The sequence below is a fragment of the Macaca fascicularis genome, chromosome 8 (genome assembly GCF_037993035.2).
Source record: "Macaca fascicularis isolate 582-1 chromosome 8, T2T-MFA8v1.1".
In the NCBI taxonomy this organism is placed as follows: Eukaryota; Metazoa; Chordata; class Mammalia; order Primates; family Cercopithecidae; genus Macaca; species Macaca fascicularis.
The window spans coordinates 142,455,782-142,483,452 of record NC_088382.1 but is presented as its reverse complement, the minus strand read 5'-3'; the positions used below and the strand labels follow the sequence as shown (position 1 = coordinate 142,483,452).

Here is a 27,671-nt window from a genome sequence, read left to right as displayed (position 1 = left end):
AACACCATCAACCAGTAGCATCTAATCAACATTTATAGAATACTCCATCCAACAGAGAAGAATACATGTTCTTTTCAAGCATTCATGGAACATATACCAAGATAGACCATATCCTGAGCCATAAAATAAATGTTGACAAATTTAAAAGAATTGAAATCATACAGAATGTGTTCTGTTAACAAAAGGAATCAAAGTAGAAATAAATAAGGGAAAGACAACAGGAAATTTTCCAATCTCTTAGAAACTTAGCATACTTTAAGTATCCCCTGGGTGCTTAAATGGAAAACAGAGAGGACCAGCATGGCTCATGCCTGTAATCCCAGCACTTTGGGAGGCCATGGATCAAAGAGGAAGAGTCAAAGGATATTTTAAAATACATTGAACTGCATTAAAATATAAATACAACATAACAAAATTTGTTGAACACAGCTAAAGCAGTACTGAAAGAGAAATTCATAGCAAAAGTTTATAGTAAAAATGTTTACATTAGGAAAAGGGAAAGTTACTCATTAACCAGGTAACTATCAACATCTATGGAAAAGGGATGAAACAAGAAGCCAAGAGCATTTAGGGAAGAATTATTCTCATAGACTGAAAATCAGGAATGAGGCAGAAGCACTCCCAAGTTTCCCAAAATGCCTCCCTCCATACTCTGCCTAAGTCCAGGGGTCTCTACCATTAAAGAAAGAATGGTTGACACTTGGAGAGGAAAAGACCATCCATCAGAGTCACCCTGCATTCATCAGAGTGGTTCTGGTCTCCATGACACTCTACCAAGAGGACTAACTATATGACCTTGGACAAACTATTTAATCTCTCTGTGCCCCAATTTCCTCATCCACAAAGTTGTAATGCTATTAGTGCCCATCTTCATAGGATGATGTAATTATAAATGAAGTAATAAATATAAGATGCATAGTAGTACCTGGCATGCAGTAAACACTTGATATCATTTTTCTTGAAAAAATGAGAATGTTTCAATGGTGGTAGCCCCAGATGCTAGTCTTATTTAAGATGCATCTCCTTATATTGAACATACTTGAAACCTCTCAGTTTTTATTTCTCCTTTGAGCCCAATGTGAAACACTGAAGGTGGATGTATCTGGCCGTACTTCTACTGGCTCTTGTGAACAGCCATGCACAACTCTGTCTCACACTGGCTGTTGCCCTGGAATTTTGCAACCCTCTGAAATCTTACCCTTGGGAATGTTTCCTCCTTGTCCCCCAATTTTTTTCAGTGGAAATATCATTTTTAGCTTACGGAGGTTTTTGAAGGCTGTCACTCTATGGGACTGGTAATGATTAGAAGCCCGTTGCTCCCGAAAACACTGCTTTTCTTTATTTTGTGTCTTGAGTAGTAGTTGTTTTGCTACATTGTTTTCTGCTGTAGAGAAATATGACACTGACATTTTGTTTTCCACTATGGTTCTCCCCTTTGCTTTCTGAAAGGCCCAGCCTGTTTTCTAATAGGTTAACTAGCTTAAGTCACTCTCCTTTCTTCGCTGATTCATTTTGGGCTGGGATGGTTTGCCGGATTTGAGCCTTTCTTTTTGTTCTGTTTTTTGTAGAAATATTTTTAAACATATGCCACTAGATTTTGTCCACCTGTTTCTCTCAGATCTGAGGAAATAAAATCAATATACTCTGGGACTGCCCAAAGCATTAGTCATTCAGAACTATCTTGTCCACTGCCACTTTCTCAAGTGTCTCTGTCAAGACATTCTGCCATGTGACCAACAGTTCAGACATGTACACTATCTTGTTTTGCCTGGTCCCTTCAATGGCTCTCATATTAGTGTGCCTCACTTTAAAGCCATCATTCTGTAAATTTTTCAGGCATGTTTCCTTGGGGCATAAGTAGCGTCTGTATCTCCACCACTGCATGAAGATGGCTGCCTCACCTTGAAACTCACTAAAACCACTTTGAATACTCTGTGTGTTTGGTCCAATCTTCTTACATCTGTCTAGGTTTTCTGTAAGCATCTCATATAGTAGCCCATTCCTCATGGGATGGTTCCCACTTACTGAGCTCTCTATTTGTGGTTTTAAGATGGAACTTCTCAACTGTTGATTGATCCTAGTTTTCTCCTTGAATAAATCCAACAAAAGAGCCAAGATCTTCCAAGATCTCAGAGTGCAATGTGGTCCAATCTTTCCAAGGTTGTTTTGATTTGTAAAAATTAAGATGTTTCTGCTTTCTCTAGTGTCTACTTTTAGATCAATTGAATTCCCTGTGCATCTCCACTTCCCACTTGTATCAGCCTACCCTGGCCTTCAAAGCCCTATTTTATATTTAAATCTGACCAGTCTGCCTTCACAGATTGCACCCTTTCTTCAAAGCAACACTCTCTTCTATCTTCCTTAATTTTGTTTCATTCTTTCAAGGCTTCTGTGTTGATTGTAAGAAAGAGACATATTTTTCTCATGACTGCATTTCCTCCTTGATTTCCTGAGCCAGCCTGATTCCTAGAGACAGTGTGTTGCAAGGATGAACTTTAAATTGCCTGTGGGTTTGTAATAATTTCACTGATTTTTTTCTTTCTCAAAATATAGCATATTAAAATTATCCTTTCATATTCCTTTTTCAGAAATAGAAATTTGAAGTTTCTAATTTTTTAAAATTAGTAGACTTTACAGTTTCTGATTTACAGAAAATCGAGCAGATACTAGAGAGTTCCCATATACCCTCCTTCCCCATGCAGTTCTCCCTACTGTTCACATTTTATATCAGTGGTGCATTTGTTACAATGAACCATTATTGGTGCATTCTGAACTACAATCCATAGGTTGCATTTTCACTCTTATCTCATATAGTTTTTTCTATAACTTTTTATTTTGAAATAATTACAGACTTACCCAAAGTTGCAGTAGTAGTACAAAGTTCCCATATACCCCTTATTCAGTTTCACCTAACGTTAACATCACATCAGAACAATACTATTAACTGAACTGAATACTGTAATAGAATTTCACGAATTATTGCACTAATGTTCCTCTTTCTGTTCCAAGGTCCAGTCCAGTATTTAACATTTTATTTGGCTGTAACATCTCCTTGGTTTCATCATAGTCAACAAATTTGATGTGTATGTGTTCTTTAAAAAAATTTTTAAAAAGACTTTGGTGAGATAACTCACATACCATATAATTTGCCTATTTAAAGTTTATTAATTCAACAGCTTTTGGTACCTTGACATAACTTTGCCTCCATCACTATAAATTTTAGAATGTTATCCTCAAAAGAATCCCCCACCCTTTAGCCATCATCCTCCATTTTCCCCCACAGCCCTAGTCTAATCAATCCAGTTTCTGTCCTGTAGATTTTTCTATTTTGGAAAATTCATATAAATTGAATCATACAATATGTGGTCTTTTGTGATTGGCTTCCTTCACTTAGTATGAGGTTTCCAATGTTCATCTATGTTGTAGATGTGTTGTAGCATGTATCAGTAATTCATTTGTTTTTATTGCTGAATAATATTCCATAATGTAGATACACTACATTTTATTGATCCATTTATCAGTTGGTGCACATTTGTGTTGTTTCTGCTTTTTGGCCATTATAAAATAATACTGCTGTGAACATTTGTAAATAAGTTTTTATGTAGACATGTTTTCATTGCTCTTGGGTACATCAATATCAGACAGAACAGATTTTAAGACAAGGAGTATAACTAGAAACAAAAAGACATATTTAATAATAATGAAAAGGTTAACATGCCAGGATATAAAAAATTATACATACACACAAACACAAACTACAACAGAGACCCAAAAGCACAATGTAAAATTGATTTAATTGAAAAGACAAATAGACAATTCAACCGTTTTAGTTGGTAATTTCAATATCTCTTTCTTAATAGTTGATATACCAACTAGAGAGAAATCAGTGAAGATATAGTAGACCTGAGCTAAACTCTTAACCAACTTGACGTAACTGATATATATAGAACATTTCACATAACAATAGCACAATACACATTCTTTTCAAGTGCACATTTAATATGCTAGGCATAAAACAAGACTTAATAAATTGAGAAGGACTAAAATCATATAAGAATATTCTCCAACAATAATGGGATAAAATTAGAAATAATCAACAGAAGGAAATCTGAGAAATCCCCATGTACTAGGAAATTAAACAACATTTCTAAATAATCCATGGTCAATAAGAAATCACAACAGAAATTAGAAAATCTCTCTCACTGAATGAAAATAGAAAGTAAAACATGCCAAAAAAGTATGATATGCAATTAAGTCAGTGTCTAGAGGGAAATTTACAGCTTTAAATGCCTAGATTCAAAAGAAGAAAGATCTAAAATCAGTAATCATAGTTTTCACCTCAAGAAGCTAAAGGAGGGAAAAAATAAAGGGAAGAAAGAAAGGAAATTCAAAAGATCAGAGCAGAAATGAATAAAACATGAATCAAAACACAACAGAAAAACTAAAATAAAGCAACAGTTTCTTGAAAAGGCTAAAAAAATGACAAACTTCTAGGTAGACTGAGGATTTGGGGTGAGGGGAAGAAGAGAAAGGAAGGAAGGAAGGTGGGAGAGAGGGAGAGAGGGAGGGAGAGAAAAGCAGCCAATTATAAAATCAAAAATAAGAGACATGACTAGAGACTAACCATAAATTAAAATAATTTTAAGTGACAATTACAAAAACTCACATTAGACAATTAGATGAAATGTACATATTCCTAGAAAGATGCACACTTCTAAAATGAGCTCAAAAAAGAAATGAAAAATCCGAATATCTATATTGATAAAATATTTTTTATTTTATCAGTAATCAGTGATTCAAAATCTTCTCCAAATGTGAAGGCCAATCCCAGTGGTTACACTGGTGAATTCAACTACACATTTAAGAAAGAAATAATACTAACTTAAGTCTTCAGAAACTACAGAAAAAAAAGGAACCCTTTCCAATTAATTTAATAGAGCCAGTATTACCCTGATATCAAAGCCACACAAAAATCTTACAGGAAAATAAAACTACAGAACAATATTCCCATATGAATACAAATATAAAAATCCTTATCAACATAATGGCAAGTCAAATCCAGCAATATGTAAAATGCATTTTATATCATGACAAAGTAGGGTCTATTCTGGGAATTCAAAGTTGGGTTAACCTCTGAAAGAATTCATGTACTACACTATATTAAAAAATACAAAAGTTATACGACCATGTCAACAGAAACAGAAAAACACATTGTCAAAATCCAACACCCATTAATAATAACCATAAAAAAACTCTTAACAAACCAGAAAAAAAGGTAACTTCAATCTGATAAAAGGCATGTACTAAAAATTTAAAGATAACATCATCTTTAATAGTGAAAGACTGCATGTTTTCTCCCAAGGGATGAGGCAAGAATGTCCACTCTCACCTCTTTTATTCATACTGGACTGAATGTTCTTGCCTGTGCAATAATGCAATGAGAAATAAAGACATACACATTAATAAAGAATAAATAAATGTGTCTCTATTCATAGAAAACGTAATTTATACAGAAAATCTTAGGGAATATATAAAAATTCTAGGACTAATGAGTGATTTCAGCAGATATAAGATTTTAAAAACTCAATTATATTTACCTGTTCTAGTAGTAAAACATGTAAAAATGAAGAAAACAGTTCCATTTAAAATATAATCAAGAAAAAATACTTAGAAATAAATTTAACAAAATAAATGCAAAATCTGAACACTCAAAACTACAAGAAAACTGCTGAGAAACAAATACGTAAATTCTACACAAATGTAGAAATATACCATGCTCATGGATCAGAAGATTCAATATTGTTGAGACAGCAAATGATCTCTAGATTCGGTGCAATTCCTGTCAAAATTCCAGCAGGTTTTAAAAGAAGTTGACAAGCTGATCCTAAAATGTTTATGGAAGTGCAAAAATAAAATCTAGAATTAGCAAAAACATTTTATGGAACAACATAATTAGAATTATGCTACCTAATTCAAAACCTTACTAGAAAGCTATAGTAATTAAGACAGTCTCATGTTGGCATAAAGACAGACATATATATTAGTGGACAAAGAATATAGGGTGCAGAAATAAACTAACATACTTATGGTTACTTTTCTCTCAAGAAAGGCACCTAGGTAATTCAAAGGGAAAAAAGATAATCTTTTCAACAAATGGAGCAATTGGATATTGACATGTAAATTAAAACAGTAAGATAAGCCAGGTGCCATGGCTCACACCTGAAATCCCAGCACTTTGGGAGGCTTAGGCAGGAGGATCACCTGAGGTCAGGAGTTCAAGACCAGCCTGGCCAATATAGTGAAACCCCGTCTCTACTAAAAATACAAAAATTAGCCGTGTGTGGTGGCTCATGCCTGTAATTCCAGCTACTCAAGAGGCTGAGGCATGAGAATCACTTGAACCGGGGAGGTGGAGACTGCAGTGAGTCGAGATCACACCACTGCACTCCAGCCTGGGGGATAGAGTGAGACTGTCTCAAAACAAAACAAAACAAAACAAAAAAAACACCGTAGGATAGCACTGCACACTTAAACAGCTAAAACCTTAAACACTAACACTACCAAATGCTGGCAAGGATATGGAGCAAGTGAAACTCTCATTCAATTGACCATGATTTTTAGGTCTATATCTGGATTCTCTGTTTTTATACTGTGGATCTACATCTCTATCTTTATGCCATGTCTATACTGTCTTGAAGATTGTAGCTTTATAATCAGCCTCAAAATTAGAAATTGGATTACCTCCAACTTTGTTCTTCTTGAAATTTCTTTGGCTATTCTAGGTCCTTTGCATTTTCATATACATTTTAGAATAAGCTTGATAATCTATTTCAAAAAGTCTTCTGGGATTTTAAGTAGGATTGCATTATATTTACAGGTCAATTTTGGGAGAACTGACATTTCAGCAACACGGAGTCTTCCAATCCATTATTCTGGTATATCTTTCGATTTATGTCATCTTTAATTATTCTCAGCATTGTTTTTGTAGTTTTCTGTATATACCTTAAACATTTTTAAAAATTTATCTGTATTTATATTTTGATACTGCTGAAAATAGCATTTATTTCCAATTGCTCATTGCTAATGCACAGAAATATTAGTTCTGGTAGCATTTTGGTAGATTCCTTAGATGTTTCCAGGTACAAAACACATCAACTAAAAATGTTTCTTCTTCCTTTCCAATTGGTTTACTGTTCTTTTTTTTATTGCCCAGTTCCATCTTACCCTGGCAGGACCTCCAATACAATGCTGGATAGAAGTCGTGGTAGTGAACATTCTTGCTTTGCCCCTCATCTTAGGGAGGAACATATTCTTTTGCCACTATGATGTTAGATTAAGTTTCTTGGTATATGCCCTTTGTATAGTTATAAATTATAAATTCCTTTCCAAATTTAATGTGCTCACGGGACATAATTAGGAACCTGAATTTGCAAACTGTGTTTGGCATTAACTCCTGCTTCAGAAGAGGCCTGATAAATTATGTTCGCGTGAGGAATATGAGAAAACATATTCTTAATTTTGTATTTTTTCAAGGAATAAAGAACAGAGAGCTAATGGAAAATAAACTTTTATCTAATATTATAAATGTACATTGGCATTTAAATTTTTTTTAAATAGCTTAATACTAAATGGGAAAAAATACCTGTGATTGTAACATTGAAGATGCCAGCTAATTTTCCACAGAGCAATGCAATGGAATACAAAATGTACTGACATTTTGTTTTCTTCTGAAAAAAATCCTTGCTAAATGTACTCTGTTGAAAATCCCTGTGTTGTCAATGTTCTCAGTTGTAACAATGTTGTAAATGTTCAATTTGTTGAAAATTTAAAAATCTAAAAATAAACAAATTCCTTTCTAATCTGTTTTCTGATCATTTTAAATTATGAATGGATGTTGAAATGTGTGAAATACTTTCTTTTATTAACATGTAGTTTGTATTGTTTTTTCTTTTTTTTTTTTTTTTTGAGACGGAGTCTCGCTCTGTCGCCCAGGCTGGAGTGCAGTGGCCGGATCTCAGCTCACTGCAAGCTCCGCCTCCCGGGTTCGGGCCATTCTCCTGTCTCAGCCTCCTGAGTAGCTGGGACTACAGGCGCCCGCCACCTCGCCCGGCTAGTTTTTTGTATTTTTTAGTAGAGACGGGGTTTCACCGTGTTAGCCAGGATGGTCTCGATCTCCTGACCTAGTGATCCGCCCGTCTCGGCCTCCCAAAGTGCTGGGATTACAGGCTTGAGCCACCGCGCCCGGCCTGTATTGTTTTTTCTTTTTCTTTTTTGAGGCAGAGTCAGGCTGGAGTGCAGTGGCGCGATCTCGGCTCACTGCAAGCTCCGCCTCCCAGGTTCATGCCATTCTCCTGCCCACCCTCCCGAGTAGCTGGGACTACAGGTGCTCACCACCATGCCTGGCTAATTTTTTTGTATTTTTAGTAGAGATGGGGTTTCACCATGCTAGCCAGGATGGTCTCTATCTCCTGACATTGTGATCCGCCTGCCTCAGCCTCCCAAAGTGCTGGGATTACAGGCGTGAGCCACTGCGCCCGGCCATAGTTTGTATTCTTTTATTGACATGTTTTATTACATTGATTTTTGAATATTAAAGCAACTTCATATTCCTAGGAAAATACTCAACCTGATCTTGATATATTATCCTTTATATCGCTGGGTTTGGTTTGCTAATATTTTGCTGAGGATTTTGTATCTATATTCAGGAGGAATATGTATTGATCTTCTGATTTTTTTTTTTTTCTGGTTTTGGCAAGAGGTCAAAGTTCATCTCAGGACATAAAGATAAATTTTTTTTGTACTTTCTGCCAGTGTTTACGTAAAATCGAGATTACATCTTCCTTAAATGTTATAATAGAATTCACATTTAGGCCTGAAGGTTTTTTCTGTTGTTTTGAGAGAGGGCCTTGCTCTGTCACCCAGGCTAGAGTGCAGTGGTACAATCACCACTCACTGCAGCCTCAACCTGGGCTCAAAGCGATCCTCCCACCTCAGTCTCTTGAGTAGCTGGGACTACAGGCAGGTGCCACTACACCTAGCAATTGTTTTATTATTTTTATTTGTAGAGACAGGGTGTTGTTATGTCACCCAGGCTGGTCTCAAGTGATCCTCAAGTGATCCTTCTGTTTTGGCCTCCCAAATTGCTGAGATTACAGGCATGAGTCACTGTGCTCAGCCTAAATTTTTAATTATAAATTCAAATTTTTTGATTTCTTTTTTCCCTTTGGTAATTTGTGTAGTTTGAGAGATTTTTCCATTTCAGCTAAGCCTCAAATTTATGGAAATGTATTCACTGTGTTTTAAAAAACTCTGTTGGATCCACACTAATGTCCCCTTCCTCCATTCTAATTACTTATCAACCTCCTAGACAGTATCAATTTTTGTTCTGTTCAAAGAACCAGCTATTTCTGTATTTTGTTCATTTAGTATTTCATTGGTTCCAGCACTATCATTATTTCCTTGCTATTATGCTTATTTGGCTTTAATTTGCTCTTTATCTTCTGGTTTCTTAAGGTGAAATCTTTTGTCGTGATTTTGTACTTTTATAAATGTAAGCAAAAGCTATAATTTCTAACATTGATTGAGGTGTATCCCACAAATTTTGGCATGTTGTTTTCATTTTCATTCTATTTAAAATATTTTCTAATTTTACTTGTATTTTTTCTTGGGCTCACGGGTTATTTAGAAGTACACTGTTTAATTCCCTAACATTTGGGAACTTTTCAAGACTATCTTCCTGGTATTGATTTCCAATTTAATTCATTTGTGGTCAGAGAGCATATTGTGCATGATTTCAATTATTTTACATTTATTGAGACTGTGTTATATTTACCTTTGAGACATGTTGTTTTATGGCCTAGCATACAGTCTATCATCTTTAGTGTTCCATGTACACTTAAAAAGTATGTTCTTGTTGGACAGAATTTCCATAAATGTCCATTTTAAGTCATTTTGGGTGATTTTTGCTTAAGTCTTCTATTAATACATCTTGACTTTGTCTACTTGTTCTATCAATTAGTGCTAAATTAGGAGGGGTGCAATGGCCAACCACAATTTTAAATTTTTCTATTTATTCAGTGATATTAGTGCTTGCAGTATGTATTTTGATGCTTTTTAAAACTGCAGTGCACCATTTTTTGTGGACAAAAGTATGAGAGGGTGATAAAGACCTATAATTATACAAAATAATATTCTGTTGGTAAGTAAAATGGAAAGGCAGAAGGGAGAATATAAACATGTAAAATCTCTAAATGTTAAAGAAGATTGCTCCATGTATTTTAAAAACAGATGTTGGTAAGAAAACTGTATTCTCATTCTATTATATACATTTAAAAATAATGTAACTGGTTTATTTGAATATGTCAATATTTGCAAATTGGAAATCATCCTTTGCAATAGTTTAAATTTACAGACAACTTCAAGTGGAAGAATCAAAGCCCCATTGCTCATGGCAGTGTCTTCAATTATGCATATTCATATTAGCTTTTTCCCTCCCCTCCCACACCTTTGTTTCTCCCTCATTTCAACTTCCTTGGATCATTTCCTGAATAAACTAAGTACAATCAAGTCTTACTTCTTGCTCTACTTTCAGGAGTACCCAAAGACAGTAGGTATCAAGAGTGAAATGCAATTTTTCAAAATTTCTTTAGAGAGGCCACTCGTAGTCAAAAGACATGAGAAGATCACTGTTTTAATTAACATGCATCATCTATTTCCCCAAAATCCCTCCACCTACAACTCTAATTATCTTTGTCTCCTTGTACTCTCCTGTTGAAAAATATTTATGTTTCCATTAGTCTATAGACTGTGATCTTATTAATCCCATATCCATCCCCAGCCTCTAAGCTTAATAGCTGGCACATGGACAACCCTAATGTCTAATGAAAGTTCTATTTATTTAGTAACAGTTTCTAGGTACTTTATTTGCTTTACTTAATTCTCAAAACAAGGCTCTAAGCTGGGCATTATTCCCATTTTACAGATAAAGACAGTAAAGTTCCAAAAGATCACACTGCTAGTAAATTACCAAAGTGAAAATTTGAGTTCAAGACTGCAAAGTTCATGCCTGTTCCACTATATTATTAATCATTGATGTAGTTCCTCAATAGCTTGGTACAATGCAGGATACCATGAAAGACTTTCAGCAATGGATTACTTCTTATAGGAAGAGAAATGAAGTTTGAAGGATTGTCTGGGTTTACAGAGGGACAACAAACAGTTGAGAATTTTCCAGAAGAGGAAAACAATATGAAGGTAATAGAGGAAAACAAGTGTAGTCCATTTAATAGTGAGGCTACATTTAAATAACTTTGAGGATTATATAAACTGCAAAAGATCCAGATTACAAAGACCTGACATGGTTTGAAACAGGGAGTCACTAGACATTCCAGAACAGAAAACTGAAATGACAATAATAGTTGAAGCACATATGTTGGAAAGAGACTATGAACTTGAATAGCACAGGATTTGAATCCTGAACCCGCCCCCTTATGTCTTATCTATCCAGGATAAGTTTCTAAATGTCTCTATCCTTCAGCCTCATCTAGAAAGTGATCATTTTACCTTATTTTATGAACAAATTAGATACTGCAGGTAACGTACAATGCATGGAACAGTCTGGCAGTGACAATTTTGATGAATTAGAATAAAGGCAAAGTTACAGTTTCAGAGGCCAGTAGTAATATCTTCATGACATTATTTTATAAAAAATGTTGGACTTTCAGTAGGATTGAGGAGTAAGAAGACAACATTATCTGTTTTAATGATATGGATATGAGGGAGGACTCGGTGTCTGAAGCCTGGACTCTTAGGGTAACGTTATTAACGGAGACAGTGAAGTTGGCAGGATACTTCGTTTATTGGAGGGGAAATAGTATGCTTCATTTTGAACATGTGAAATACGAACATCTGAGAGGAAATAAGACAGTGGAAATGAGTGTTAGGAAAAGGGATTTTTACCTGAAATTTAAAGAATAACCAAGTTGTTTTCGAAGTACATTACTCTTAAGTTTGGAAATAAATCAGTAGAACCACAAACAAGTATGCGGAAGTACATCAGTAACATACCAAGAGGGAGCCTTCTCTACCAATGCTCATTCTGTTCTGCCTGGGTGGCAAATAAAACATTGTCATTTCAAGAAACACTCTCTCTAGTTTATTGCTTCTATTTAAATACATATAGTGATACTTAAAAAGACTAAAAGGACAGAAAATAATCTCATCTGAAACTTTTCACAATGGATTGACTTCTCAGAAACTAATTCACTCTCTTAAAGAAGAAAAGGCTCAGCCTACTAGTCGTGAAAGACTTCAGTCGATTGATATACTCTATATTAAATGAAAATATGCATAAAAATAATTTGATTTAAAGATCTAAATTTAAAAATTCAGATTTCCAGTTCATATACATATAAGCAGAGCAAACACTGCAGTACTCTAATAATAGAATTTTCAATTTGCTGGATAACAAATAAATTGATCTCATTTTCAGAAACAAGAACAAATGTGCATGAATTTAACCGTATTCACCGGAAATCGAGAGGATGAATGTTACTAGGTACAAAGGGTCTTCTGTGTGTGTGACAAGAATCTAGGCAACACCATTATTCATAGGTTAAGGATGCTATTTGCTCCGTATCTGAAAAAAAGAAGATATAAATTCAATGTCTAGAATGAAGGCATGACAGGGAAAATATTAGAGCCATTATTTCAGAACGCAAAGGAAAAATAATAGTATTAATCATAAAACATAGACATTAGCAAATTTACTCCACACATGGAATACAGGCACTACTTTTTTACTTTGATATGCAAATTTAAGCAATTACCCCACAAAACCACCTCTGCTAAAGCTTTTCATTTATCAGTAAGATCTTCCACAAAGTCAAAGTATGACAAGTAAATACACAGGACTATATTTTCTGTCTGTTGATCTTTGGCACATTTGTCAAGTTGGAGAATCTCAAAAGGCAAAAAAATTTCTGACTGTTTCGCACATTCTTTTAATCTTTACATCAAAATATAAGGCCGCAAAAAGGCAAGCTGAAATTTTAGGATATGTGGAATAGTTTTAATAAAGAGTTTTACATACAGTACCCTTACATATAGAACAATGTGTTTGCAAATTTAAATAATATCTGAATGTACAGTGGCATGTATTCTTATCAAAGATAAATTCAAGTTTACTGTCTATCAGTTCTAAAATGCATTTTTATACAGATTGCGAGAACTGATAAACAGAATGAGGCATGAAATATTCAAGTGTTATATGTCATCAAATAGCCTCCTCTTAACAGTCTTTTTCCCCTTTTAAAAAAATTTCAAAACCTATACATACATTTTTAATTTTTAAAAACAGTCTGTTAAAAGGTAACATTTCATGTTAACCACCAATTCGTATAGTCTATAGTAATAAAACTAGATATGTGATATAAATATGTGTAGATTATGTACATATGTACGTTGAGTGTTTGTTTAAAACAAGCATACACACTTACGCATACCTGCGTATGTAGCACTGGGGGCGCATACAACTCACATGAGTACTGGCAGACAGTAGGACCTAGGCTCAAAATCCAGCAAGAGCATAACACAGCAACTTAGTTGCCTTTGGTTTCAGAATTTTGTCCATTTGTGATCAAAGCTAAAAGTTTTGAGTGTGCATGTATTTTTTAAAAATAAAATTCATCTTCAGAAATGAAGCTTTTCCAGTATTCCACTACTAGCAGTTAAAAAAATCCACAGCCACAAATTATTTTGATATTTCTGTCACTCCTCATCCCAGCTGAGGTTATTTACAATTTTTTTTTTCTGAAGGCAAACACCAAGCATACTCAGGATCAAACTGTACGTTGAGCCTGAATACTGCCATTCAACTATATATATGATATATATAGTACAGGTGATACATAGCTTTTGGATGGACTGGTGGCACTATGTAAGACTTAGGGTGGGAGAACTCCCACAATATTTAAAATCCTCTTTCCAGCAGAATCATGATCACTTGGCACATCGGACCCTTCTGCAAGCCAGTTTGTTTTTAATGAGCTTAATGCCTGCAATATATTCCAATTATTTGGTGTTTGTTTTTTAAATACATTCATAATGAAGTAAGAATTCCACAACTGTTTTCCCCAGAAGTGAGACTTCCACTGTCAGGTTTCTGATTAAGAACATTCATCGCCCAAGAAACAGCTCATGATCCTGTAAGTTTAAATACCCTAAATTTCCGTACAGCTGGATCAACTGCTGAGAAGACAGTTCTTAGAGCAACCCTGTAGAATTCTCCAGAATTTAAATTTCCTTTACAATTTTGTTTTTGGCCAAGTGCTGGTTTATAAACGTAGATCTTTCTATTAAAAACTATATAAATATACCATATTTCTTTCTACAGGTATCTTGAGCTTCATGTAAGCAACTACTCAAAAATTCTGCCAACTTGAAATCCCTTAGTATACATTATATTCTACTTCATTGTTCCTTGGCATATAACACATTCTCATTTGCAGCTTGCTCATGAATTTGTTTTTAAATACTAGCTTCCTTGATAAAGTTGTTCTTCATTTTTCTTTCCAAGGTGCCATCCTATTGACATCACAAATCAGTGAATGACCAGACATTACTAAGCTTTTAAATTATCCACTTAGCTGTCATGTGGATAATAAAAATGATTTGACTGAAGAAAGCCACATTCTTTCATTAAGTGTTCACTGTTGTCATACGGAGCAAAGAGTTGCTATCTGCTGTACTTTGCCCATGTCAATTAGGAGCTGCTTTATGTGGCGTTTAAGTTGGGGCAATCTTGCAAGAGGATCTGGTGGCTCCAACTCCCCTGTGAAATCAAGCCAGCTTTCCAGAACTAAAAGAGAGAAGAAAATAAACAAATTTAAACCGCGACTACAAGAACAGTCAGAAAATGAAACATTAGAAAGTTGGAGCTGTGATAGAGTTAAGGGTTCACTTCTCTGTCTTTAAAAGGCCAACATACTCAAGACATTTCTAAGAGGTTAGTGTCCTGTCATCCCACCCCACAGAGTTCTAGTCGCTCTTGGCAATTTTTATCTGTCATTTAAAATAATTTTCCCCTTTATAGGAATTATATGTTTATATATAAGGGGGAAAATACATACACACACATAAACATATACACATTCTAACTTCATTTTGAAGGTCTCCTTTTACTCACTTGTGGAATAAGATACAACAGTTTCCTATAGCTGCTCAAGCTTTCTATTAATTTAGACTCATCATCTCTACACGAAACATACCTAATCATATTTTTTAATCCAGAAGTTCTTTTTAACAAAGAAAAGGAAGTAGCAATTTCTCAGTGTTCTTTTCAGTTCCACTATTTTAACACTACTTTTTAAAAGACACGTTAAGCACATTAAAATTCTAGGCAGAATGCAATTGATTATATTCTATAGTTTTTATTAATGTTTCCTTTGGAAATCTACGCTAACAATACTAAATAGTGTCAAGATGCATTTTCTTTTCTTCAACAATTGACTCAAAACATTACATTAACTCTACAGTTAGCTTATACCCACACGGAAGAGGCTTCCAAATGGGTTTCCATTCCTCTCTTCTTTTCTCAAGGGGGAAGAAAAGGAGTAGGAGTTCTAACTTAGTGTAGAGGAGAGACATCACGTGCTTATACCAAATTTAAAAAAGTAGAGTTGGGGTGCAGAATATCGTCTAAGATGTTAGGAAGAAACAGGAATCAGAAAGCATTAAGAACAACATTGACTGAGAATCAAGTAATCTAAGTTACTCTAGTTTTGCAACTATAAAATAGTGATAGTATCTTTCTTGCCCACTTTTCAGGCCTCCTGTGTGATGATATGATTTTAAAATATAAAAGAAAACCACTTAAGGTTTACCTACTTAACTTTGTAGAAGTTTTTGTTAATTTAACAAGTGCTAACCAAAGTAAAAAATTTTCAAAATGTTTTCATATTTCAAACATGCTTAAATTCCTTATGTTGACTTCCAAAGAAAACTTACTTCAACGAAACTAATAAATTTATTCCATAAGTGATCTATCTGGAGCCTGGCAGATAGACAAAATTTAATAAATATACATCTTAAAAAAATAAAACCAACCTAAGATCATACCCAGTCATATTGTTTTAAGCGTAAAAGATCCCAAATGTGTTAAATACAATACAAAGGGAGTAATAAAGCCCCATCAATATGGAGAGTATCTGTAGTTTTCATCCCATAATTTAAGAATTTTAAGTAACTTCTTCATAGTAACAATAAGTACACTATAGTAACTGTATTTCAATTTTTTCTTAAATTACCATCGACTTCTTTTTCGATTAGGTCCATCCTGCTGGTAACTTCATTCTGCACATTTTCTATGTGTGTAAGGAGATTGAGCTGCCACTGAAGATGTGAGTCTCCTGGGTCTTCAGTGCCCTTTTTATCATTATAAACAAATACTGTATTCCCTTCAGCTGGATTCTTCTCCAAAGGACCATTGGAAAATAAACACAAAGAACGGGATGAAATGCAGTCATTGAGGTAAGGATACATGAAACACCTCATCACTGGTAACAGTTAGTGAGATCCAATCTGACTCCTGGGGTATCTTTAAAGAAGTACTGCTACATAACCAAATTCCAGCTGGTGGTTCTTAAGAGCAGATGCACCCACCACCTCCCTCCACCATGCCTTGCACGGTGCTACACAGGCAAGAAGGCTTCAATAAAATGCGCTAAATAAAAGAAGTCACTAATTCTATTCTGTAATTAGAATTCCTGACTAATTTAGACTGGCCTCTTCCTCAATTAATCTCAACTGGTGATATAAGTGGACATAAAAGGGGAAAGCAATGATGAAAAGAAATCAAGAGTGTTTCCAAAGACCAGTATAAAATCTAATTAACTACAGACTGGACTTTACTGTTATAGTACAGTAAATCAACGAGGGGAGGGAAAGGCAAAAACCTTTTACAAGTTTCAAAAGTACAAACTGCTTCACATACACATACACACACACGGACACACAATGTGCATTTAGATTTGGCAGAGATAACTCATTTAATATTAAACAAAATAACTTACCACAAACTTTATGATATGAAATACAAACATTCCAATTCAGTTAAGTACTTATTTATAGTAATTACTTGTTGAGGAATGCAGAAAAATAAAAAAAAAAAACAACTAATTTTAAAGTGGCCTCATTAATTGAAAATCAGTAAAAAATAAAGGTGCATTTCTAAGATAATCCCAGTGAACAGGAAATAAGTTTATAGATGTCCAATGCACATAGATCTGTCAGAATTCAGCTTACTGAATAGTGGGATGCATTGACAAATATGCTAAAAATTTTTAAAAAGACAATTAGAGTGCCACCTTTTATCCAACTCACATAAAGAGGATGACAAATCATTATACCCATATGCACTTTCACAGTCTTACACACAGACATTTTCATTTTGAATACAATGTGGTTCATTTTTTAGAAGCATCTAAATGTACTTATACAATTGAAACTTTTGTTAGAGTAACAGTTTATTGAATTACTACAATTCTGAATTAGGAGATAATCAAATGTTCAAATGGCCAGTGTTTTCCTGTAGGGAAAACAAAAAAATCTCCTTACTTTAACAAGGTACTGGGGAACTTGGAAATACAAGTAAAATCTAGGAATTCAGTATGTCTTATTTTATAAAATTTTCCTTTGTTGTCCTATCATAGTTTCCAAGCAAAGAAAAAATGAATCCGTTTTACCTTTTCAGGCATTCCGTGTTCTTTTGCTGAGTACTGTAAACGGTTTTTGTTTCTCATGTGGAATTCTTGTTCTTCTTCCAAACTACTAACATCATCATCATCTGAGCTCCCAGGGTCTGCGAGAGATTTACAGTCCTGACCAAAACTCTGCGGCTTTTGATAGCTGTGCTCACTTGTTATATAAGTTCCTTCCATTTTTAGGGGCAAACGAGGTGGTTCTTTATGGTTTTGTACACATTTCTTTTCTTCTCGATTAACTGTGTCTTGTGCTACTTTTTTCTCTACCCCAGCTATTATTTGATCTTGGTCTTTTCGTTTCCCAGAACAAGCCCAGAGATGAAGGTCAGGATGACGTTTATTCCTTAAAACAAAGTTGGAAAAACAGCAGTTCAGAGAAAAAAAAAAAAAATCTATTAGGGCGAATACAATAATCTATTTCAGAACTAGGTTAGGAGGACATCTAGTTCTGAAGACAAAAGCAAAGGTATTCTTTAAGTTAACTCCCTCCAGGATTTCATCCAAAATTTGAATTTCTCAATTAAAGAAATAATACTCAGAAAAGCAATAACAAATTTAATTGTGTTGATAGTTCATATCATCACTTGATACATGCATTTCTTTTTCTACCGATTTTTCATTGTAAAATTTGAAAAACTTTAACGTGAGCATATTTTAAAAACTTTTATTCAGTCAAAAAGTGATAATTCCTGATGACAAAAATCCTAAATATAAATGCACAGAAAGTAAAAATTTCTTCTCCCATGGCAAACATAAATAACTGAGGTATAATCTCCCAGACTTTTTCTGTATACCTAAAATCAGTTCTTAAATGGATAAGTATACACATCTTCTTTTGACACAACCAGGACACATATAATCTGCCTTTTTGTACGTAACATGCTATGGGCATCTTGCCATATCATGTCATACAGATAGATTTCCCTTACTTTTACTCTAGGGCTGAATATTTACAAATGTACCAGTTGAGTCAACCAATTCCCTACTGTTATATGTTTGTGTACCTGTGTGTATCTTTGCGTACAAGTCAGAATATTTCAGTCGGATAAATTTCTAGATATGGAATTGCTGGATAACATGCACATTTATATTGATAGGTACTACCCAAGTGACCTCGAAAGGGATTATACTAATTACAACCCCATCAACAATCTTTGATAATGCCCATTTATCTCGTCCTCACTGAACATGTAAGCATGATATTGTACAGTTAATTCTGCAGTAAGTAAAACAGGAATCCAATCATCAGAGCTGAAGTGAAAGGACATTCGGGAGATATAAACCTTTCAAAAGGCTCAATAATGTTTGCATATTAATAATTTCCAAATTTGATAATACTGAGTTAAATTAGTTCTCTTCCAATAATACTCAAGTATTGTTTCTGAAATGATAAATTTTATCATTTGAATCCCTAGTAATTTAACATTCAGAAAATACTAAAACTCTCAATCAGGAAAAGGCATAGTAGAAGAAAAGCTGGCACTGTAGTCCAATAGTCCAAGGGGCTGAATTCTGCTGTGCCATAAAGAAGCCTGCACAAATTATAAAATCTCTGTCTTTCACTACCCAACAATGAAATGAGGTCGCTTATTATAAGGATTAAATGAAATATCACATGAAAGCACATGACATGTAGGACTTTCAATAAATCGTATATAATAACAGATACTATGATTTAAAATATTAACATAAAGAGGGCCTATAAGTATATGAAACGGAAAGGGTCCAATTAAAATCTTTGGCAAAATTATGAATGCAGAGAAACTCACACCGATACCAAGAAGGAAATCAGGTTTTAAAAAAAGACCTAATAAATTATTCCCTCCCTTAAGTCTTAGCATTTACATGGCCTTTTAAAAAACAAATTCATATTCAGGCTTATGATAAAAAAGAAGCAAATTTTATTCAACAAATAGTTACTGGGTACTTACCCTACAGTATCAATTGGAGACAAAATGATGAATAGGACACAAGCCCTATTTTAAAGGATCCCATGACTTAGTAAGGGGAGACGGGCATTAAAAAATTAAGTATGCCAAAGTACCTGACACCAGTATGCGTGGAGTTTGCCAAGAAGAACGTGGTCAACTCTAGTTGGGCAGGTAATTATGAAAGGCATCTGCTAAGGGCACTAGTGTTAGAAGCTTATCCTGGGTGTGAGTAAAGGCCTAGAGCAATGGAAAAGCTCGCTTCATTTCGGGATTATGGTTTGGGATAGCTGAAACATTTGGGGGAAAAAGCACAGTGAACATGTGGCAACAAAATGGTAGACAAAGTATGTGTCATGGAAGGACTCAGTTCATTGGGCAACAGGAAGATGCTCTAGTACATTAAGTTGAAGAAAGACAAGCTGATAATTATCTTTTCCTAAGCTTACACTGGCAGCGGTACAAAGAAAGAGCTGATAGAGTACAAGGCTGGAGCCACAGAGAATGGACAAGCATGGCAATCGTTCATGTGAAATCTAACAGCCTGGCTGAGACAGTACCGTTGGGAAGGGAGAGAGGAATGGACTGAACAATGTTCACAAATTGCAATGGATAGGATGTGAAAGACACAAGGATGAGAAGGGAAGGAGAGGATGGGGCAAGTTTCTGGCCAAGGCAAGTGCATCCAAATGAAGAAAATCTTGTGAAGAACCAGTGAATCATCCTGTTTTTACTTAAAATGTGGGTTTTTGTTTGTTTGTTCTTTTAAAGAAGAATTCCAGTTAGGCATTAGGAAGGACTGGAAATAAGGACTTCAAGAATATTCTGATACGTTCTTTAGGGAGACTCAGACTTGTTTAAGAGAAAATTGTACAGGATTACTAACATATTTGGTGCACAGCAGAGAAGTGAATTTGGTTTTTAGGCTCCCTTCATCCCCTCTAAATCAATCTTTATTAAAAAAAAAACACTCACCCTGCTTAGAATCTATTTCATCTTGATAGCATTCCTGAAGGAGGACACAATGTATAGGGTTCACCACAGCAACTGCACTTAATTTTGCACATATGGTAAGCATACAAAACAGTGGGACAGGAGCTAAAATGTGTTGAAATACTAGATGCTATATACATCTTTAACCACACTTACACATTCTAGGAGAATAGGCAGGAAGCACCAACGCATCCAAAAGGTTGTTAATCTTTCCTTATTTTTAAAAATGAAACTTTATTCAAACACCTGTTCTCTCCTCCAAACTGTTACTGTGGACCATCAAAAGGCCGACAGTGTTGGTTTGAATTAAAACGTCCACGGAAGTGTGACTCTCCCTTTGCCACCCTTCACTTACTTTAGTATTCCAATCTTCAGCTGTAGCCCGTGTAGCACTTCTGTAACACCATAGACATCAGCAAGCAGGTGATGTGTAGAAACTATTTTTTTGGCATTGAGATGAGAATAATTTTCTTTGAAAAATGATAACCCGCACATTCTCCCATTATTCAACCACTCCTTATCATAACGATATTTTGCACTCCACCTCTGACCTGCAGATGAAATTGACATTAAATCACAAAGGATTGTACTTATTCGGATTTTTCTTCAACTGCTACCCTACTAACGTTGCTCATTAAGCAAGGCAAGATCTAGCACTAGGAGTAGATTCAAAAAGAGTAAGACAGCGTTCTGAGGAACTGGTGCAGGAAGAGCTCCTCACACCTTCAGCATTCCTGCCCATCCAGGAGAAGAAACACCATTAAGGACGTGGTCAGTGGTAGATGACACTTGCAAAGGGAACCCTGAGTGCACTGCTTTCAATTTTTTGTAGTCATCATTTATCCTCTAAAAAGGCTCAAAGGGCTGGATAAAAACTAGACAGGGGTTATTTCTTTCACTAACCTTTGTTTTGAATTGGATGAACCATAGAGTTCTAGTTGAATGAATCGGAACCCTTCCCCCATGTGTGTGATTTCACAGAATCCTATGAAATTCCACATCCTCCATGCTAATACAAATTAGATCCTATTACAATGAGGTGTTTATGTGCCTGTGTCCCATACTATACTACTAGCTGGTTAAAGGCATGGTTTAAATCAATCATCTCACCACAGTGGCAAATAGAAGCCATCCAATAAATGCTTCTGAATAAGTAACAATGTCTACATTTGTTACTGAATAAATACAATGAATAATGAACACTATAAATGTTGGTGAATGAATAAACAAATGTCTACATTCATATGGCTGTGAATAATTAATTCTCTTACTTCTTACTGTGACTTTTTTGTGACTTATTTTGATTTTTTTCTTTTTTTCCAATAGTCATGGAACCAATTCACCACATGCCTATTATTTGAGAAAACCTAGTTATTTCCTGCCTGGAGGTTGTAGTTAAATTTAACACGCAGAATATGCTCTCTGAAGATCCTCTAGCATAGAAGGCACCAAGTAGACAGCAGGGTGGATTGAGAGTCAAAAAGCACAGATTCCATCTCAGTCGGCCTCATCAGTAAAATAAAGGCATCACAGGCAGTGCTCTAAGACCTCACCTGCTCTACAATGAGTCGAACATGCAGAACTGCCACGTCAGTAGCGTGCAAGTTCAGAATGCAGATCTACTCCGATTGCCACAAATAAGCCTAGCTAGAAATGGATACAGAGGAACAGACAGAGGCTAATTCTTCTCCAGGAAAAAGTTACACCTCTTCTCTTCCAGTAAGATAGTAATTTTGTTGATAAATATATGCTAATGTATTTGTCTAAGTAATCAGTGTGGAAAATAAAAGTGTAACAGTGAAAAAATATTTTAAAATTTTAATATGGAAGTTCAGTCTACTTGACCAAGAAGTACAGTGAGTCCTCACTAAGTGTAATCAATAGGTTCTTGGAAACTGACACACTGAATAAAGAAATGAATTGTACCATAAGCTAATTGATACATACAAGTTAAGTTCCTATGGCATATAGCATGCTGTTTCATTTGGAGCCATAGTTTCCAACAACCTATCAATGACATCATGTGAGAACTTGCTATAGTGGTGGTGAACACAGCTGATACACTCTGGAATCCTGGAGGAGACATGGAGGCATCATGGCAATCAGCACGGCGCAGAAAGCCTTACCCGGTGGGTCCCGGCAGATATAGCAGATGTACTGCTCTGGAATGCTCTCCTCCAGCAGCCCCATGCACACGCTGTGTTGCCAGCACAAGCACTCTTCACACTGCAGAAAACAGAGGAGTATTACGGTCATCCGATCCTCACTAGGAATAAGCTAGGAATAAGGATACATGCCCTTTCTTTGAATTGGCTGGCTTGGCTTCTTACTGCCACTATCAGTTCCATTCTTATTCAACATAACAAAATCAAGTCATGACTTAAGATGAATTTTGTCTTTGAAATGGTCAACTACTTCAAGAACTTTCTTTTGTTGCACCTATTAGAACATGCTTTGATCAAGTGATTAAATCATAAAAAAGTCATAATTTCTCTAATTCCCACTGATATTTAGGCAATTACATCATAAAACTCTTAAAATAGTTTATTAAAATGCGGAAATTAGAGGAAAATAAAAGAAAGTTTGTACCAGTGTCTATAGCAATGATCTCTTCAAGTACTGCTTGTGTCGTGAAGCTATAAATTTGTAATTCCCTCCAGAAAACCACTGAAAAATGGGAGGGAAAAAAGATTACTCTTTCTTCACGCTCTCAACTAACATCTCCAAATCTTCTGGCATCACAAAATTTGGGTTATGCTTTCCTTTTACCTTAAATATATCTCTCCTACAAGAAGAAGTTGTTAACCCTGCAACAAAATTTTTCCTTTTTTAAGAATACTGGAAATTTTTATCTTTTAATCACTGACAAGTGAAGGGTGACTCTAAATTGTTAATTATTATAATAATTACACGAATGCAGATGAGAAAGAGAAAGGTTGATGTAGCCTGCCCATTTGTGTGAGGGCTTACTGCCCTAATCATTCTAAAGAGTTTCAGCTTGAAGGCACTGAACTACGTACCCTAGAAAAGAAAGAGAGCTGCTAAAATAAGAACATTGTCTACTTTACTTAATGAGGAAATCTCCTAATTATTACTATGGTTAGTAAAGAAAGAAAACACCGTGATGCATTTGTTGAGCACCTGAAACAACTAACTCATTATTATATATAGGGAAGAGAGGTTAACCAATTACCTGGATCATGAAACCATTCTCCTCATCCATCTCACAAATACATCGCACAATTTCATTAAGAGCATCATCTTCATCCTGAGATTCCTCAAAATTGGTTGAATCAAAGTCCTGATTGTATTCATCCCCACTCAGAAGCAAACTCTCCGTTGAAGAATCATCTAGGAAGTCTACATCTGATAAGTCTAGAATATATATAAAAAGTATACTCAGTGCAACTTTTCTATTTTCATGTTATTTTTCATAAAGAAAGGAGCTACGAGAAGTGATCATAAGCTATTAAACATTTTAAAAGGGGGAGCAAACAAAATACTGTACTGTACTTGTCTCTGGACATGGAAAGAAAAGATTTTTGAAGCTTAGGTATATGACTGCTTTACATCTTATAGTATACACTATTATAAGTAACTCAAAGTATCTTTTAGACTTCATGCTTACAGAATTTATGGCTAAGGCTGATGTCAATAATTTAAATTTGCATAGTTTCCATATACTTTCACAAACATTATCCCTTCTGACCCTCATAAAAACCCTGGGTTGTCCCCTTGTGATTTCATACTATCAGTGTGACACCACTGTCCATGGATCTGGGGACAGGTATGTGTAGTAAGCCTCCATTACCCAGCACAAGTTGGCTCTAGCACACCACTGATTCTTCATTCTTTTTTCTTATTTTTTTGATTAATAAAGTGCTTTTTGAAAAATCACTAAAAAAAAAAAAAAACTCTGGATCGTAAAGAGGACAGGTTTTATTATTCGTACCATAAACAACTTCAGAGAGGTAAAGGAGCTTGCCTAGGGTCTAAAATCAACAATACCATATTGACAGTATCAGTAGCATCAACTACTATAGCACTTAGTAAGCACACAGTGCTATATTAAGCACTTTAAACATAGGATATATAACTTGCCTGGGAAACGGGGCCATTGAGCAGGAAAACCAACTGAATACCAGGAATGCCTGATTCTCAAGCCTGTGTTCTTAATCACTTTACCAGTATTTCTTAAAACCAGAACCGTGAGTTCCCCAAGGGATTTTTAAAATGTATTAATTTTGTTTTGGTAAAAATATTCTTTTAAATTAAGCATATTCTAGAAACTAGACTATACGGATGACTACTACACACAACGCAATTTTCATGCCAGGTTTTAGGCGTTTGTGTATAACAGTGTCAATGCCAAAGCCTACCGTTTTGCTCAGGTTACTGAGGAAATGGAAATTGAGACAGACATGGGGGAATCTTTATTTATAACAAAGGAAAAGAAATGATGGAACATTAAAATTTTTGCAGTAGTGTAGATGGAGAAATGTTAGGAAAACTGAATCATGAGACACAGAACATCGTATAATGCTGTGTGAGCTCCTGACAGAGGCTAATCAGCAGAGCACCTTCCTACCTCACACCCTACCCCCCAGCCACATTCTGAGTTATCCCTTCACCTGCTTATCATCTGTCTCCTCTTACTAGAATATCAGGATCCGTAACAGGAAGAACCTTGCATTGTTGAATTCTACATCCCCAGTGATTAGAATGAGGCCTGATATATAATATAGCCACTCCAGAATGTTTGTAGAAGAACTAAGGAGAGAGTCAGAGAGAGAACATCTTCTTTTCAGACTGAATCAGATTGGACTGAAGTTGAACAGATTTGAACTTTAAAAATTCAAGCTATTTATACTTTACATATTCATGTGACTTAGTGTTTCCTCTATCAGCTTCTAATCTTGTTTACTTTTTTCTTGTTTCAATGTTTTTGAATGCTTTGTTATTGATTAATGTTTTATAGAAAAATATAGTTTTCTTCTCGTTGAAGTCACAGGGACATATGGAAGGAAGGTCAGCAGAAATAAATAGAGAAATATCTGAAAATATTAATGGAGCTAGTAAATCAACTAGATACGGAAAATCTAATATGAACAGTGTAACTTGTTTTAAAAGAACCTAAAGAGGAAACTTTCAACCATCCATAATGTTGCTGGCTTTAATCCAAATTTTCTTTTGGGCTTTCTCAAGTACAAGTTCATTAGAATGTGGATAAAACCGTTTCAAACACTGTCATAGCATATAAACAGTATTAAATGGGCCAGGCACAGTGGCTCACACCTGCAATCCCAGCACTTTGGGAGGCCGTGGTGAGAGGATCATTTTAAGTTAGGAGTCTGAGACCAGCCTGGACAACAAAGCAAGACCTCATTTCTACAAAAGCAAAAATAATTTGCTAGGCATGATGACCTGTGCTGGTAGTCCTAGCTACTCAGGAGGCTGAGGCCAGAGGATTGCTTGAGCCAAGGAGTTTGAGGCTGCAATGAACTGTGATCACACCACAGTATTTCAGCCTAGGCAACAGAGCAAAACCTTGCCTCAAAAAATATATATAAAATAAATAAATAAAATAAAAATTAATTTGAAATTATATCATTAAAAGGAATTACTGTATCTCACATATACTTGCATGGCAAAGATTACCAGGTTTTATGGTGTTAGCAAGCAAATTTATCATATTCTCCAGAAAATCTAGTTTGAATAACTCCCAAGCACTAAACATATCCTTAGCTGAGGTTTGGAAGTTGAGTAAAATGGATGATAGAGCTCAAAGTTATATAAGAAGCAAATAAAAGTTCCCCCTTACACTTAAATAGCCACCTAGACCATGGCTCCAATTGAGGGGCCACAAGAACAGCTGTTGCCTTCCAACAAGTACCCCTTAAACTGTCATTGCTATTTCCTGAGACAGCATTTTGCAAGTATGGTTCCCCGATTAGCAACATTATCACCACCTGGGAACTTGTTGGAAATCAGAAATTCTGAGGGTAAGGCCCAGAAATGTGTTTTAACACCTTCTCTGGGCAGTTCTGACACATGCTAACATTTGAGAACTTCTGGCCTAAGACCTTACTAACATTCCTTTTCTTTCTCCTGATTCCGTACTTGATCATAAGGGCAGGGCAGAGATTAAGAGGAACAGAGAGTACATATCTATGGCTCTATTTATGCTCTTTCAAGGGTTCTGGTTTCAGCACCACAGCTAGCCTAGATATAACCCCTATTCTCTATCTCTCTATAGCAAGAGATAATCTTCAGATCTTGATGATTCACAGTAAAGGTGTTCTTGACGTAATTATCGACCTCTGCTTCTCCACAGAATCACCTAGAAGTTGTATCTTGCCAGGATCCTTCCAGAAATCTCATTCAATTGTGCCTCATGGTAGGATCCACAATCAATATAGTTTAAAAGCACCACAGCAATGATTGTAAGGTCCATCTGGGGTGAAGAACCACTGAACCATGGGAAAAAGCAGACTTGTATTTGCTGGAAAAGAGTGGTGGTAACTTCTTTTTAATCCCCTCCCATACCTCAAGCTTTTAAAAATACAATCTCGCAAGTGTCATGTGCTATAAAGGAAAGAAAATGTTTTCTCCATAATGAGCCACGGAGGACTTAGACCTGGAAGCAAACGCTGCAAAAGAAAATATTTAACCTAGTATCCACCATCAAGGGCAGTCAGAAGAAAGAAAAAGGGAGGAAGTGAGCACACTCATAAGGATCCTAAGTTGTACTTATGCTGAAGGCCCCGTCCCTTATTCCTCACTCTGACTCTGGTCACTATTAGAGCTCTACTCTTATGCCACAGCCCTCAATGTCTAGAGCTGGGATCTCTCTTCCTATTGCTTACAATATTGGAAGCAAGGTAAGAATATTCAACACTTTCCACTGTCAGGACTGGACCTGCAGGAAAGTAACAGATTTGAACTCCAGTGCTCCCTTCACTGCTGACGTGGCCTTCTGACTACCTAACGG

At 35.5% G+C, this 27,671-nt stretch overlaps 1 protein-coding gene across 33 annotated transcripts in view; it reads right to left on the bottom strand.

Annotated features, from left to right (window-relative positions):
* Nucleotides 1-11,838: 11,838 nt before the first annotated feature.
* Nucleotides 11,839-27,671, bottom strand: part of PHF20L1 (PHD finger protein 20 like 1) — a 74,270-nt gene continuing 58,437 nt past the window's right edge. For 14 of the 33 annotated variants that reach the window (XM_073999495.1, XM_015455203.4, XM_073999486.1 and 11 more), the window contains 6 exons: nucleotides 23,874-24,055; nucleotides 22,807-22,906; nucleotides 21,036-21,231; nucleotides 17,742-18,102; nucleotides 16,305-16,470; nucleotides 11,839-14,857 (listed from right to left, as the gene is read on the bottom strand). In XM_073999495.1, coding sequence (XP_073855596.1) covers nucleotides 14,715-14,857; nucleotides 16,305-16,470; nucleotides 17,742-18,102; nucleotides 21,036-21,231; nucleotides 22,807-22,906; nucleotides 23,874-24,055 — 1,148 coding nt within the window. In that variant the 3' untranslated portion in view covers nucleotides 11,839-14,714. Of the gene's footprint in view, nucleotides 14,858-16,304; nucleotides 16,471-17,741; nucleotides 18,103-21,035; nucleotides 21,232-22,806; nucleotides 22,907-23,873; nucleotides 24,056-27,671 lie in introns of those variants that run through there. The other 19 variants (XR_012416651.1, XR_012416653.1, XR_012416658.1 and 16 more) reach the window with 4 other exon arrangements.